Source organism: Stegodyphus dumicola, chromosome 8, assembly GCF_044657685.1.
Source record: "Stegodyphus dumicola isolate Sdum_Otavi_A_Nest chromosome 8, ASM4465768v1".
NCBI lineage: Eukaryota > Metazoa > Arthropoda > Arachnida > Araneae > Eresidae > Stegodyphus > Stegodyphus dumicola.
Genome location: NC_140775.1, coordinates 92,276,924 through 92,293,974, shown reverse-complemented (window position 1 = coordinate 92,293,974; position 17,051 = coordinate 92,276,924). Strand labels below are relative to the sequence as shown.

Below are 17,051 nucleotides of genomic sequence, written 5' to 3'. Positions count from 1 at the left end.
GGGCCTACGGTCAAGAAAGCAGATTTCGGGGTACTGCAGGCTTTGGCATATTAGGGCTGTTTGCGCTACTGAGTTTAGAGTTTAAAGTGATAATTCACACTCAAAATAGCAGTCGTAAAAGCAAGATAGAAAAGTCCAAATGATTAAAATTAAGGGCCTTCTGAGGACATTTAACCTTCTAAAACCGGGCCGAAATTCTCATAACATAGCCTTCAGACCGGCACGATCCGAAACAGTTTTGCCCCCTCTTTGACATTTTCCTAATGAGAAAAGTCGTTAGTCCCCCTCCATGGATGAAGTAAAATTTACATGTTTGTCGGACGCTTACGTCCCATAGTAGAGGGGTTGCTAGATTTGCAATTTTTTCGATGATTATTTTGCTTTCATTTAAATGAAGTTCTAAATAAATATGCAGTACTGGATGCATATCCAGTGCACAATTTATTTAGAACAAAATGTATGCAATGTTTATATTTCACTCACTATTTCTGATCAATCTCGTAAATAATTTGTGAATTTTTTAACTTCATTTATATTTGCGTATTTTCGTATTAGAAATTAGAGAACGAGAACAAAATTTAACAAAATATAGTAAATACGGACTAGCTTTGTAAGTCTGCAGGCTGGAATGCGATTTTTAATAACATATTTTCATTAACAAAATAATGGTAATGACAAATTTAATAAAATAATAATAATAATAATATTTATTACCATTAGATGATTAGAATGAGATTCAATACAATTAGATTTCGAGATGAACTTACAGGAATAATAAAGCTTTACATAACAATAACAGAGATTTAAATCTGCTTTTTTCGATAATTTTGTCACTATAATATAAAAATCAAAATCCGAGATACATTGGTTGCATTTCATCATTTAACTTTAACAAATATTACATTGGACTATCAGGCAAAGGAGGTATATCTTTAATGAAAATTTTTCTTTGTAAAATTGGCTTTTGTTTATGTTAGCAGAGAAAAAAAATCCGTGACCTATACATGCAATCATCAAAAGAATTTTGAGAACAGTTTTAAATGTTCATGAAGAATTAATTATACGTCAATTTCTTTTCATACGTAGAAATTTCGTCTAAAACTATCATTATATCCAAAGATTGAAGTCTATTTCATTTTTAACGAATATTCTATTTGCACATAATATATTTTCTAATTTATTTTAGAAAGAGTAATCTTTCACGTTTTCAAAACAATAAAGACATACTGGGTGTTGACACAATGTAGTAAATCTGTTTTTCATATTTCTTCCAGTAATGAAAACGATTACCCTGGAATATTTTCAAAGCAAAATTAAGAAAAACGTTTACGCCAAATTTTGCATTAAGTATCTTCTCGTGTATTTTTTTTTATTTAAAGTGAGAAATTTTCTCTTTTAAATTATAAAAAATCATGAACGGAGCAAAATTAATTCATGAGAAATAACTTTGAAATGCAATAATTCCATCGTAATATGAAATAGTGGAGAAAAGTGCAATATAGTTTATTTATTCACAAATAATCCTCATATGCATAATTTATGTACTGTCGATTGAGAAATATAGGTTAGTAAATTAAACCGGTTATTTCAATATATTTCCTTTATCAATATTTTTACGGGCTCTTCAGTAGAGCGGTAAAAGTGGCTGAACACTTGTAGCTCGCTTGGGTTTGAATCCCGGCTAAATAGTTGGATTCATCGTTTTTGTGTAACGTAAATGCAAGCCAGCTTCTCTTAAAAAGTCCTCCGCGAAGGCATAACTCCCCTTATACAGGTAATTGTTGTGTGCTTTGATGTAATTCAGAAAGCGAACAAAATTAATCCAATCAAACCCGAAGAACGGGTTGATTACATGTGGAGTTTTCCACCAGGAACGTAAATGCGAGCAATTTTCTCTTACAAAGGTTTACACGAAAGCATCCATCCCCTTAAGCAGATAGCGTTCGCGTGCTTTTCCGTAATCCAGTCCTAATTTCCATACATTTAATAGTAAGTTGATATACACCTTATTACAGACAAAATAACAACCTTTGTTAAAGATATTTTTTTATTAATGTCTGAATTCCCTTTATCTCTTGAGGAGTATAAGAATTTCAGCAAATAAAACTGGCCGAAATTTTATACAATGTAACTGATGTTTTGATTAAATTTAGAAGTAACGTGAACTTTACTGATATTTAAATACTTTTTGGCAGATTTCATCCTAAAAGAGGGTCTAAAGATAAATTGATTTTATTTAATTTACAATCAATGGAAATCATTGAAAGCAATCACTGAATGAATGAAATTCACAAAACCTATTATGCATAGAATTGTCTCTTATTTATCTCCTGATAAATCAGACAAAATTGCCTACATAATAGAAGCACTATGAAAGAGTTAACAGTTTTTAAGGGTTTTATACACTCCACAAAAAAAAGTCAAAATAAAATCTTATTATTTATAAGTATGAAAAGGAAGTAAATGATAAAAGCGGTTTTACCTATTTTCTAGAAAGGCATTAAATCTAAAATATTAATCTATTCTTATTTGCTATGATTAAAAAACATTAAATATGGTAAGCTTAAAGAGCGGGCAAAATCGCTGACGTTTTAATCATAGCAAAAGTCAGTACTAAAAAAATTAGCATTAAAATTATGAGACAGATTGAGAGAGAGATGGCCTCTATTTGATTTTCAAGTATATTGGCGCGAGACGAAACCTGCGGTTTTTGCCAAAATGTAGCCAAACTGATAAGAAGAGGGAAATAATGCGTAGCCAGCAGCTACTCTGAGCAGCGACAATGGACCACCCAGAGATCTACAGATAGACGATTCTCTAAAATAGGGAGGGCATGGATGGTACGACAGTTGTACCAATGCCGGCATCAGAGAAAGTCATTCTCCTGGTACAACTGCTGTACCAGCCGGCTTCAGAAAGTTAAGGACCAAGAATCGATTCCAAACAATTTAAGGACTTTAAAGGGCTCTTAATGACCATACGAACCCTGCTGTACATAAGGACAGAATAAAGGACTCCTTTTCCCCAAACGGGCTGCAAAAAGGATTTAAAATGGATTCAGAACAGATTTTTTTTGCGACATCCGTACGTACGTATATATGTATCTCGCATAACTCAAATAATAGCCACAGAATATTGAAATTCTGTATATAGGGCGGACTATAACATGTAGTTGTGTACTTGCCTTTCTGGTTGCAAACAGCTGCACCAAAAGTATATAAATATACATATATATATACACCCAACTCTATTACTCAGCTCTGGGAGCTCAGTATTTTATTCTCATATGTTGGTAAATTGAGCATTTTTTGCCTTAAAAATGATTGAGTCATGTTGTTCTAATATTCTGACCAAGGGTTTTATGCCTTTTATTAATCTGCATGCAATAGTTGTAGAATTATCAACAGTTTAAAAGTTGTTTAAGTGCAGCTAAGCCTAATTTTTTTACCATAGCAGCCATATTTTTTTACATTTAAAACATAGCAGAATAGTGAATTAAGTTAGTTTTTCTGCACCTTCCTGCCCCCCCTTTTTTTTTTCAAAATGGTACCAAAACAGGGTTTGTACACATTTCTGCACATGGAAATTAAGTACTTTTAAGGACCATTGATGAAAAAAATTAAGGACCTATCAGCAAATGGGAGCTGAATAAATTCAATTAAAATGCAATCAACTTATGTCTAAACTCTGTTTTTGTAATAACCCTCTAAGAATAAAATAGATTCATAAGTAGAATGCATTCTTATTAAACATAATTTAATAAACATAACAATAAAACAAATTTAAGAATAACATTTATCAGGTAGCATTAAATATTTTACACGTATAAATAATAATTGGACACAATTTGAAGAGAGTTTGAAATAAGTAATAGTTTGAAAGCAGATTAGGGATATTTTATTTAGGTTTTACCTAACAGTTAGCTTTATGTTGATTTTTTCTTTTATGTCTCATTTTGTCACATGCGTGGTCTAGAGGTTTAGTAAATAGCAGGTAGATTTTATGTCAAATGGCATTGGATAAAATAAGAAATAAAATCATAATCAGCATGATTCGCAACAGAAGACTAGCTGTTGCCAGTGCTGCTGCTTGCCTAGAGAGAGATCTGTTGATGAGAACAAACCTGAAAGCCTGATGTAGTTTTGAGCTTGGCAAGTTCTGAAAGTTAGTTGTGCTCCATCTCTCTGATGCAGTTAGTATTATAGCTACATGTAGAGTTCCTGGAATTGAAGCTAGTTAATATACAGGGTCCGGCAGTGTTCATAGTAGGATATTAAAAACACACCATAAGGCAGTAACTGTAATTTATTTATTACCTCTTATGTCAATTAATAGTTAAAGGTATGCCATTTACTAATGTGTAAGTCATAGTCCATTGCATGGATTCCTTTTTGAATATGATGCCTGTCAAATGATGCCCCCCCCTGCACAACACATTCATCTAGGCGGCATTGGAAGCTTGCCACAACTCGGCGTAATGTATTCCCTGGGACACTGCTGATGGCAGTTCTGATGCAATGCTTCAACTCAGGAATAGTGGAACAACACGTTCGGAAAACTTCTTGGTTCGGCTCCAAAGGAAAAAGTCTGCACATGAAAGATCATATGAGCGAGGCGGCCAGGAAATGTCATCAAAACGGGAAATTACTCTACCTGGAAACATCTGTCGCAATGGTCCATCCATCTGGAACTTTTTCCATGACGTCTCAAATTGAAATGTTGCCGAAATACACGCTGGGTAGCAATAACAGAGTAGTTATTCTTGAAATAACTTTCAACAACAAAGGCACGATGCTGTGCACTTAACCGATCCATATCACTGTCACATTCGAAATGGCAGCTCATTAGTACACGAATTCAGATCGAGCTGGCACACATTCAGTACATCACTGTACTACGCAAGTCAAATTATGCTATGAATGCTGCCGCACCCTGTATTTTAAGGTTCCAATATGCCACTAACGTAATAGAGGTGCTAAGTTGTTTTGTATTATTTTAAGTCTCGCTAGATGCAAAGAATAAGTTTTACATTAATTTTAACGTTTTTGTGCTGTATCTTGTGATCATACTAAGGATTAAGGAAAGGCAATAACTTGCTTTAATATGCAGAGATAACTTTTAAAGGCGAGCGGTTAGTTACAAATAATTAAATTAGGTACTTAAATACCCTTAATCGTTATAGATTTACATGACCACTATAAAATTTTATTTACTTTTTAAAACATTTATTGAAAAAGCACTATTAAAATCACAATCTAATAAAATTTCACAGTTTAAAATGCATTTAATTTTAAATTATCAGATTTAAATCAATGTCATAACACTGATTCTTAAATGGTATTAGGGTAATTCCACATTAAAAGCTACAAAAGATTTATGTTTTGTAGCAACAACACATAAAATATTTATGTGCCTTTTTAATTTGAAGCCTTCCCAGACATTTTGGCTTAATTTATATCAATTTTCTTCTCTTTAATACACAAACCAGTGTTCCCACTAGATTCTGTGCGCTTCATCTCCTAATTTGCCAGTCTCTTAAGAGTGTATGTAATGAGATTTTACTTGATGTGGTAAAACTTAAATAGTCCAAAACCTCTTCTAGACATGAAGAAAATTATCGCTATGTCTAAAAGTAACTACAAAGTCACGTAAAGGTTTAAATAATCCTTTTATCTGAAAAGAACGTGGGACATGCAGGCACGTTCCTATGTTGACAAAATCAACTGCAGCTTGTCACAATGCAATTAAACAGGGACAGTCAAATTCAAACTAAAAATGTGGACTAGCAATCAAAAACTATGCAATTTAATTTTGATCTAAGCTGACTCAGTAACTCTATCGTCGTAACAAATTCAAATGTTAGTGGCGATTACGCAAAGATGAATAATTACAAATTATCAGAGCTGGCATAAACTAATGCCTAATGCAACATCCAAGTGGAGAGCAAAAACACTCCCTCTTTCAGTCCTAAAACCTCAATTTAAAAATTATCTGATTTCCATTATGGTGCGGAAACGGAAAGGGTAACTTATAATAAAGGGTAAAATTATAAACAACTGGTTAATTTGCATAATAATAACTGTACATATCATTGAAGAATAATTTTCTTCCTCTTTATGAAATTCAGTTTCTTTCTTCAATTCATTTCCTCTTTAGAATTTTAGGAATTAATTAAAGATTTCTGTTATTCTAAAAAACCAAATGCATTTAGAATGTAAAGAAAAAGCTTATAAATATGAAATGATGTATAGTAAAAGGCTGGTTTCAGGGCCGATAAGGCAGAATTTTTAGAATTTAGTGACACACCGAACAACAACATCTAGAAATGGCAAAACTTTTAGAATTTAGGACATGCAGTGAGAGCAGAATTTAGGATCTACGGGGATTGCATCAGGTGGCAAAATGCCTTGTGTCAGCCCTGTGTATGATCCATTGATAAATATAAGGTGAATCTTTTAAATTGTCAGCTCTCAATTTCTTTATTAACAGAAAAATTCTTTTTTATAAATGCCTGTCCACGTGAAAAGATTAAAAACATTTTTGATATTTTCCATACTTGTGTCTAGTGAAAAGTTGAGAAAATAACATGTTAAGAAAAAGACTTCTAGCATCAGAAGTACAACATTCAAACATTAGGTTTTCATTGTCCTTCCAAAAATTCTCCAAAATTTAAGAAATTCATCACAAGCTTTCTGTAAAATACATCCATTATGTGTTAATACAATGAAAACATTTTCATTTTGTCAGTTTTTTCTGGAGTCTTTTAGAATTGTGGTTCTGTAAATCTTGCCTTCAAATCCTACTAGACTTTCCAAGTTGCAACATCTATAGTTCTAAAGAAAAATTAGCCCTATAAATTCTGTAACAGAGAAAGGGCTAGAAATATTTTTTTTTGGGAGGGAACAGTGAAAAAGTGCAAAATTAGTTTTATAGAGAAAACTGATACATATTCTGAGACAATTACATGAGGAAAATTCTTACCATGAAAAAATTAAAACGAAGAAATTTTTAGTTAATTATACAGCTATTTTGTTTTGGGTATAAATTGTTTTGTAGCATACCTTGTTTTTCAGTAACAAAATACTATATAAGTCGCCAAAATGGAAAGTAATGCCACTTTATAATATGACAGCAAAAGAAAATTAAAATGTTTTAATGTTATTCCTTAAAAGCAATTTAAATACATTACCATTATAGTTAAATTTATTAGTTATAAAGTCTCCAAAAGAAATCATCGAAAAATTCCCAGATCTCGGAATTAAAAATTTTCTATAGAAATTAATCTTAAAATCACCAAAATGTTGATAAGTCGCCAAATTTTGAGCCGTTTAAAAAAGAATTTACATCCCCTAAAGCAGACAGTTGTTTAAATGCTCTTCATTAGAAACAAATGAAATAATTTTGAAATGCTTATGTTTGACTCCTTGCTCAGAAACTCCAGTATCCCACCCTTTACATTAGAAATAGGAACAAATTATAACCCATGAACCCATTCAAAAGATAATATTTGTCAGTGAATTGTCAAAAATATTCCTCCATAATGATAATTCACACTCAAAACAGCAGTCGTAAAAACAAGACAGAAATTTCGCATGATTAAAATTACGGACCTTCTGCCGATTTTGGCCAAAATTAAGGACCAAAAATCGATTCCAAAAACCTAAGGACTTTTCTGGCCCCCTACAAACCCTGCAAAAGTAATTTTTTTGTTTTGTGCACCTATAAATCTGTGTTCTTACCCGCTGGCAGAATTGCTTGTTTTTGCGTAGAAACTCTTAATTTCAATGGCTATCCCCCCTGTATTTGGTGTTTTATATTTTTCTGCATTTTTCAATTTTTCATAAAGATGTTGTTGGAAAACATGATCTATTGTAACCCTTTTTCTGCATCATCTCTCCTCCTTGAAATATTTATTAGGCTTAGTTCTTATTTTAAAGGGATATAGTAGTTACTTCTACCTCATTTTTCACTGCCACTGTTTGTATTAAGAACGGACTGTTTCAGCCTAATTAAGATGCAAAATTGAAACTTGATGTTACGTCATCTGGAAAGCCGAGTCGTGCTGATAGCCGATTAGTTGCCATGAGATGACGTCATGTCTACTTCAGGTATAAGTATCTCGCGTCGCTCTGGCTCATTCCTTCTAGTTCCCGTTTCTTTGCTCCTTGGTGTGCAGTTTCCAGCCCCCATTGGAAGACGATATTGTGATGCGTGCAGTCCGGTGATAAGTGCCGTGGTTCCAGTCTACAAGGTGACTTTTCCTGGATTCTCAAAAGAGGCTATAATGTGACCGAGCGCCGTGGGCGGCATCCATGTTCTTTTCATGAAAGCGGCATTTAACACAAGTTAGCGGCGATGTTTTTCTAAGCTGTGATTCCCCGTGTTTAACTACAGTGAGCAGCGTTTTGCCAGTTTCGTGTGCTCTCAAGGATTTAATTTTTCAGGTGCCTTCTTGACCATGAAGCATGGACTTATTAATAGTGTAGCGAATTTCATTATAACCGTGTGATTTCTGTTTAGTGATATGTTTTTCGCATATTGAATGCCAGTATTTGGATCAGGTAAAATATTATTTAATAGTGTAACATTCTTTAAAGGGAAAACCCTTGAGGTTCATGGATTATCAACTAAGTGAAATTTTTGATAATGATTGTTATATTTTTTTTGAAGTTTCTGATATTGTTTAAATTTATTCATTATGTTTTTATTTATATATATTGTTAATAAATTGGTTAAGTTTAAAACCTTTTTTTTTTTTTTTTTTTTTTTGTCTTCAATGTCTGCACAGCACATAACCTTAGGGAGCTTCTATTGCTACTGCTACTAAATGTTTAATTTTACAACTTTAAACTTTGCTTTTGCATCATTTTGGTTATGGGCCCAGCCCCTGAGTTATCTTTAGTGCAGACTTTTGAAGTTTAAAATTAATTTAGGACTTAAGAGACTGGGGGGCAGTTTTTGTTGAAATTCAAATATGGCTACTGTTAATGTTATGCATAATATTGCTAAACTTGATGCATGTAATTACTTTACATGGTCTAAACATATGAAGTTTGTCTTAAATGAGAAAAATGCATAGCTTTTGGTTAAAGGTATTGAAAAATGTCCTGATTTAAATGATATTAAGGGTATCACAAAAGAAATTGTTGCCGACAAGTAAAAGTCGTTTGGCATTATCTTTGATTTATATGAATGTAAGCCCTGAAATATAGAAATTTAATATGTGAAATTGATGATCCGGTAGTTGCATGGAATACACTTGCCAAATATTTCCAGCCAGATTATCGATCTAGACATATGTCCTAGTTTTCAGAGTTCTTAAATTGTAAAATTAAGCCAAATGAAAGTATTAGTTTCTTTTCTTCTAGATTAAAACGAGTAACTGAATAATTGGCTGATATTAATCAGGCTGTAAGAGATGTATACATATGTTTTCAGTTTTTTAGGTTCCTTCCAGAAAAATATGATCAGGTAGTTCAGAATGTTTTGAGGTGGCCAGATGAAAAGTTCATATTTAAAAATGTTGAACTGGAAATACTAGCAGAGGAAACGCGTCTTAATTTAAGGGAGATAGATAGGGAAAATTCCAATAAGACTATAGAAGTTCAAAGTACTCACTTTGAACCTAAATTTAAGCAGATTAAAGGGCTCAAGTGTTATAAATGTGGCCGTCCAGGTCATATTCAAAAATACTGTAGAATGAAAGGTAATTTTTTTAGATCACCCTCGCCTGCTTCTTCTGTTTCTTCAGCTGTATCTAGTAGTAATAAAACATCCCCAAGTGTAAGAATAAACCCAAGTTGTGTGAAGGTAAAAATAATTCCCATGCTCAGTCCCATTTTATACCTCAAGCCAATGTTAACAATTTAGAGGAAAATGATGATAGTTGGATTTTTGATACTGCTGCATCTATTCATTTTTGTAAAAATCGTGAATTGTACGATACTTTTTCTCCTGTGAAGAACGAGAATATGCTAGTAGCTGTTGATGGGCTAACTTTTCCAATTCATGGGAAAGGTACTGTTAAAATGAAATTTGGGAATAGAATTATTTTGTTTAAAGATGTTTTATACTCACCTGAACTGAGACGAAATTTAATATCTGGACCTAAGGTGGATATCAATGGAGCGAGATTTTATGGTAAAAATGAGCAAATTAAAATTACTAAGGATGAAAATGAAACTATATTCAAGGCTAAGTTGATAGGAAGTAACTATCATGTATTCCCGAAAATAGTGAAAAAGGGGGGCAAATCTGTGAAATTTGAGGCATCCATAGTTCAGCATAACAATATTGAATTATGCCATGGTCGGTTTGGTCATATAAATTATGGTGCTATTGTCAGGACTAGTAAAAGACATTCAGTTCGAGGTCTTCCTGTGTTAAAGAACTCACCTAATTTGTTTTGTGAACATTGCCAAATCAATAAGCAAAGGCGAATCTCCTACAGACCTTTAGAAGGTATTCAAGTGAAGAGGCCGCTTGAAAGGGTTTTTTCTGATGTATGAGGTAGGAATAGTGAACATTATTTCTTTCCTTTATTGACGAATATTCTCGTTATATGGTAGTATACCCCATTGTAGAGAAAAGTCAGGTGTTTGAAGTATTTGAAAGGCATATAGCACATGCTGAAAGATCTCTGAACCTTAAGTTGAAATATTTTAGAACTGACAATGGACGAGAATATGACAATGAACAATTCAGGTCGTATTGTAATAAAAATGGTGTAAAGCACGAATTTACAGACATATATACTCCGGAACAAAATGGAGTTTGTGAGAGATTCAATCAGACAGCTCTCAACAATGGACGTGCAATTTTACATGATAGTGGAATGAGTCCTGAATTTTGGTCAGATGCAGTGATGTATTTTGCATATTCATTTAATAGAATTTGTCATAAAGGCCAAGATAGAACCCCATTTGAGTTGTATACTAAGCGGAAACCATCAGTGCGTCACCTTAAGGCATTTGGAACGATTGCCTACGTGGGAATTCCAAAAGCTAAAAGAAATTCTAAGCTTGATCCAAAGGCAACAAAGGGCCGATTGATTGGATACAGTGTACGAACAAAAGGGTACAAGATTTGGTTGGAAAATGAACAAAAGGTAGTAGAAACCCTAAATGCTACTTTTAAAGAGTCAATTGGAATGCAGAGAAGTGGCAGTGGAGCTGCACTGCGCACCCTTCCTGATTTGGAATCTGAAGAGAGGGTTGAGTTCCAATCTACTGATACTCCAGTTGGCTATTTTCCTGAAATAGAGGAAAGAATTGATACCAGTGTACCCTCTTTTATACCTAGCACTGACACTCAATCTACATTGAGACAGGTAACTTGGCTTCGTAAACTTGTTCCAAGGCCAGACGGCACTCGTACGGATGTGTACTATTTTGAGAGGGGGTCTAATCAAAGACTACGATCATCAAATGACGTAGAAAGGTATTGAACTGAGCATAATATACAGTATTATGCATTTCTGCTTAGCAATGAAAGTGAGAACTGAATTAATTGAATGAGAAACATATCTCTAATGAAATTTGAGGAAATAAGCTTTAATGAAATACAGCAAAAATGCGTACAATTTAATATTTGATACAAGGAAGTCATGTGGTATACACATCAGATTTTTTTCTTTTCAATATTTGATCATGTTAATTACAAGGCTGCCACGCTATTGAGTCAGGCAAATCGAAAATTGTCCAAAAAAGTCGGGGAAAAATCAGGGAATTTCATAACAGCGATCCCCCAAAAAGCGATTTTTGCGCCAATGTTGAAAGTGATCATGTTCTTGGTGAATTATGTATCGCATGCGCGTCATTCAGGCAGCTAGTGTAGAGCCAATTTTCACAGCGCCAATCAGATTGTCTTTCAGAAAGGCAAAAGAAAGTTTCCAATAACCTCTTGAATTCAGGGGCTCGCACATAAGAATCGCATGCGCATGTGGAACAGAAGAAAGAGTTGAATTTCTGCCTTGTGGTTAAGAAAGCTCGTTTACTGTTTTCAGTTAAAAAGTCTGGTAAGTTAAATTTTGTAATCTTTTACACCTTATTAACTTTTTTTAATGTATGTTTACTTAACACTCTATTGTATTTGTTAGTTAAAATGATAAGAATTCGTGCAGTGCATTTTTAAAGTTAGAAAAAGTTTATTGTTGCTTTATTAATCATATTTTGTGCAGTATTAAACAAATCAAATTGAACCGTTAAGCTTTTCAACATCGTTGGCGCCGTATATATATTATGATTATCTGACTTCCAAATTATTTTAAAAAAATCGATACTTTTTAAATTTCATTAAAAACATTGACTTTGTTTTGTAAATGGCAAAATATTCTTTTTTTCCCCTTTTTTTGTTCTGAATTCGGTTTTTTGTTGTTTAGATTTTTAAATAATTCGCATTTGAAATTTATTTTCGAGAAATCAACGACGATAAAACTTGTGGCCGAATTCAGAAACAAACATTAAATATTAAAATGTTTGTCCCCCTTTTTTTTATACACTTCATGTAGTAAAAATAAGTAATCAATCCTGCTCTTCTTGAAATCTCCAATTTTGATGTGCCCTTCCCCCATGCTCATACAAAAAATCTTTTAAACATTTTTCTTTTTTATAAATACCTTGTTATTTTGCAGTAAATTAAACAAAATAATAACAAGTTATCTTGGCTAACCATTCATTATAACTATATTCGGCAAAATACTGTTTATTGTAATTCACTTTTTAATCTTAAATTAATTAACTTTATTTAAATGTTATTCATGTCATTTAATGTTGCTTCTTCCTTCTAAATTTATTTCTTATTAGTTAATACTTCCAAATTTCAGGCAATGTTCTATGGCATACTCGTGAAACTAATTCCGGCAGTACGATAACATACCATTACGAAATTTAGTGTGCATACTTTTTAATTAATTTATGTTGCTAAATAAGTATAAAACACTTGAATTTATTTAAAAAAATTAAATAGATTTCTATCTTTCCTTTAGCTGCAAAATGTCTGAAAAAAAGACAATTTTTAATCCAGATTGGGCAGATTCTAATCTCAATCCTCAGTGGAGTTCATGGTTGCAACCTTTCGAAGGAACTAACATGGCAAGATGCACGTTTCACCAAAAAAAATATCATGCTTAGTAACATGGGAAGGAAATCAATCGCAAACCACACAAACAGTGTAAAACATAAGAAAATCATTTCTATGGAGAAGAACTCAGAAAACTTAAAAAACTATTTCTCCATAGATAAAAACAGTTCTGATACACAGCAGTCTTTAGCACTAGTTCTGAATCAAATTTAAACTCCTTCGTAACTAAGAACAAAGTTTTAGCTGTGAAATTACTGTGGACTATAAAACTTGTTTCTTCACATGTTTCTTATAATACATTTAATAATGCTGCTGTTCTGTTCCAGAAAATGTTTGATGACAGCAATAAAGCTAAAGCTATGACCCTGGGATGTACAAAAATGTCATATTTAGTGTCATTTGGTTTAGCTCCCTCCATACTTAAAAAAGATGCTCATTTCTGATCTTAAGAACACTTAACTTGTAATTTGAAGTCAGTACAAAATACCTCACATCAATTTTTTGGGGACATGTATCTGCCCCTTCTGAGAAGTTTATTTGAGGGAACCTCAGAACTAGATAAAAAGAAATTGCTGCAAGTATCATTGGATGGACCAAATGCCAATCTTAAATTTCTCAGAGATTTGAAAGAAAATTTAGCAAATAATGATATTGGTCCATATATTAGATATTGGTCCTGTGGTTTGCATGCTGTTCATGGTGCCTTTAGAGCTGGCAATAAAGCTACTGACTGGAATTTAAGTGCATTATTTAAAAATATACATAGAGTATTTAAAGACAGTCCTGCTCGGCGAGCAGACTATATCGCCATCACTAACTGTACGACTTTTCCGCTCAAGTTTTGTGAAGTAAGATGGTGTGAAAACATACCTATTGATGACAGCTATTGATATTTTTCCTCATGTGAAAAAATATGTAGAATCATCCGAACTACAAAAAACTGTGTCAGTTGAAAAACTGTGTCAATTGAAAAACTGAGAGAAGCTGTTAAAGATAAGCTACTTTTGGCAAAAATCTCTTTTTTTATTTCTGTCGCAGGAGTTCTACATCCATTTCTAAAGTCATTTCAGACAGCTGATCCTTTCTGCCCCTTTCTATATACAACTTTTCATAGTATGCTAAGTTATCTTCTCTTCAAAATTCCCAAAAGAGATACACTGCAAGAGGCAAAAACTCCTGAAAAACTGATAAAAATAGATATTCTGGATCAAAACATTTACTATAATGTTGCAGATATAGATGTGGATATTGCTGCTGGTGCAAGTTTAGCTAAAAAAAAAACAGTATCTGATCTTAATAAAAGAGAATTCAGAACTATGTGCAGAACATTTTTGGTTAAGCTGGTATCAAAAATATTTGAAAGAAGCTCATTGAAATATAGCTTAGTTAAATACATTTTTTCATTAGGTCCTAAGCTCATTACGTCTAATGAATTTTTATGTGAGAAAAGGATGGAGAGGTTATTGCATATACTGTATGAAAGTGAATAGATAAATTCCACGGTTGCAGATAAATCAAAAGTGCAATTTAAAGAATTATTATTCAGAAGTAAGGGTGTTTGGAAAGAGACTTATGTTAATTATGCTGCAATGCGACTTGATCACTTTTATAAGGACTTGATTAATAAGACAGATTTTAAAGAACTTTAAAGTGTTGTAAAACTAGTTCTAATTTTATCACATGGCAATGCCACAGTAGAAAGTGGTTTTTCAGTTAATAATGATATGTTGGTGGAAAATCTCCAGGAAAATTCTTTAACGGCAATGCAAACTGTTTATGATGCTATAAAAGTAAATGGAGGTGTTATGAATATTAATGTAACTCCTGATATGTTACGATATGACAGATCTGCATGTGGTGCATATCACCAAGCACTCAAAGACAAAACACTGTGTGATAATAAACATAAAAAATATTATTAGACAAAAGGAAAGCACAGGCACAGATTAAAATTTTGGAGTCAAAAAAAAAAAAATTGAGCAGAGATGTTTCTTCAATTGACTAGCAAATTGCAGAGTTAAAACAAGAAATCTAATTTGCTTATTTTTCATTAGTATTTTTTCTATTAACGTTTTGTTTAAATATATTAAATGTCTTATTTTTAATTCTAATAAAAATTTACATTTAACATATATTATGTATGCTTATATGAACAATTTTGCATCAGGGAAAAAATATGCTTTTTTAGCCTTTCAGAATTTAGAAAGTGTTGAAATATCATTGAGTGATTGTTTGCCAATTACTGTAAATGCCCTTTTTTTTCGCGAGGCTTTAATTTTCGCTAGCCTGTCGTAATCGCGAAAATTTAAGCCTCGCGAAATACTTTTTTTTTGCCTCAAATAATAATAACAAATCAGAAAATTTTCACTTACCCAAAATTTAATGATTTATTTCACAGTTACAAGCTTTTTCTTGACAACTTTCTTTCTTATAACTATTTTTTGAATAATATACAAATAATATATGAATATAAAACAATAAAATTAATAGAAGGCAGCTGATTCACTTAAACTACTATTTATACCAACTTCTTTGAAGCGATTCAAAATTATCCCATGTTTGGCTTCAATACCGTTAAATACGCGCACAAGCCAAGAAACGCGAATCGGTTTTAGTCGTGATATTCGCAAATCCACAGATTCTTTTTCCTCTACAAACTGAAGCTCATCAGAATACCACTCAATAAGCTCATTCTTGAGCAAACGCTTGAACTCGCCATTTACAGTTAAGTCCAAAGGTTGGAGCTCTCCTGTGCACAAAGCGGGCAAAAAACTGGAATAATATTCCTCTTCTCTAGTTCAGTCAGAAAAATAGGATCTTGGTGTGCCTTAAAAACATCGAACAATGCTACACCAGGTTGTTCTGGAAATAGCCCAAGAAGCTCTCTCTGCTTGTCATAATCAGGTACAAGAAATTTCTTAAAATACTTGGGTAATATACTTTATATATAAAGTCATATTAGCAAATTTTTGTGTTATCAAGTGGCACCATGATTAATTAACCTTTAGCACAACTAATGCGCACTACGCGGATAGACAGGAATTTTCTTAAAACACACCTGGAAAACCTGGAGAAGTCAGGGAATTTCATTCTCCTGTTTGAGTGGCAACCCTGTAATTACTTCCTATACTACAACAAATAAACTTATAATGCTCTTGGAATTTAATTTTCTGTCAAATTTAAATACACTTGGTTTCATTCTTAAAAAAACTAATTGTATTATTACTAAAGGTGCATCATTTATATAATACTTGGCATTTTACGTATAAGTGTGATGCTCTGTCAGTGCTTAATTTATTTAAAAATTTGATCACATTATTTTCTATATTATATTAAATGAGCTCATAATGCATCAAGTTTTAATTTTCTGTTGAATCTAAACACACAATTTAATTTTATATTTAAAAAAAACTGACAGCAATACTACTACTTAATTTTCAATATATTAAAAAAGAACTTACCTTGAAGTGTTGTTATAGATTTATGCGAATGCATTAAATGAGGCATTACTTGATCTAAGGAGCCAAACCATTTACACTGAGCACCAGGACAAGGGCATGAATATGGCCTAAAAACCAAAGAAATCATAACAATTCTTATGAACACTAGTTCTAGAAACTGAATTATCAATTCCAATAATCAAATAAAATATTTAAAACATTTACTATTAATTAAACTGTCTAATCCCTCCTTTGAATGATGATTTCTCTGGCTTATTTAGCAAAGGGAAAGACCCAAAAAGTCATCAAATAAGCATTGGATGTTTTCCGTTCTTACTGGAAAACAGAATGCTTAAAAAAATTAATGTGATTATTAAATAAGCATTTTGAATCTAAATGTAAAGGTACTCCTGATTTAAATATTTATTATGGTACACTTTCTGATTCCCATCTAACCCCCCCCCCCAAAAAAAAAAAATTCACCAAGCAGTGCTATTTTACCAAAATAGGCAATCCATGACATAATCAATG

At 32.5% G+C, this 17,051-nt stretch overlaps 1 protein-coding gene across 1 annotated transcript in view; it reads right to left on the bottom strand.

Annotated features, from left to right (window-relative positions):
* Positions 1-17,051, bottom strand: part of sina (E3 ubiquitin-protein ligase sina) — a 69,594-nt gene that overhangs the window by 11,559 nt on the left and 40,984 nt on the right. The window contains exon 5 of the mRNA XM_035364601.2: positions 16,542-16,648. Coding sequence (XP_035220492.1) covers positions 16,542-16,648 — 107 coding nt within the window. The remainder of the gene's footprint in view (positions 1-16,541; positions 16,649-17,051) is intronic.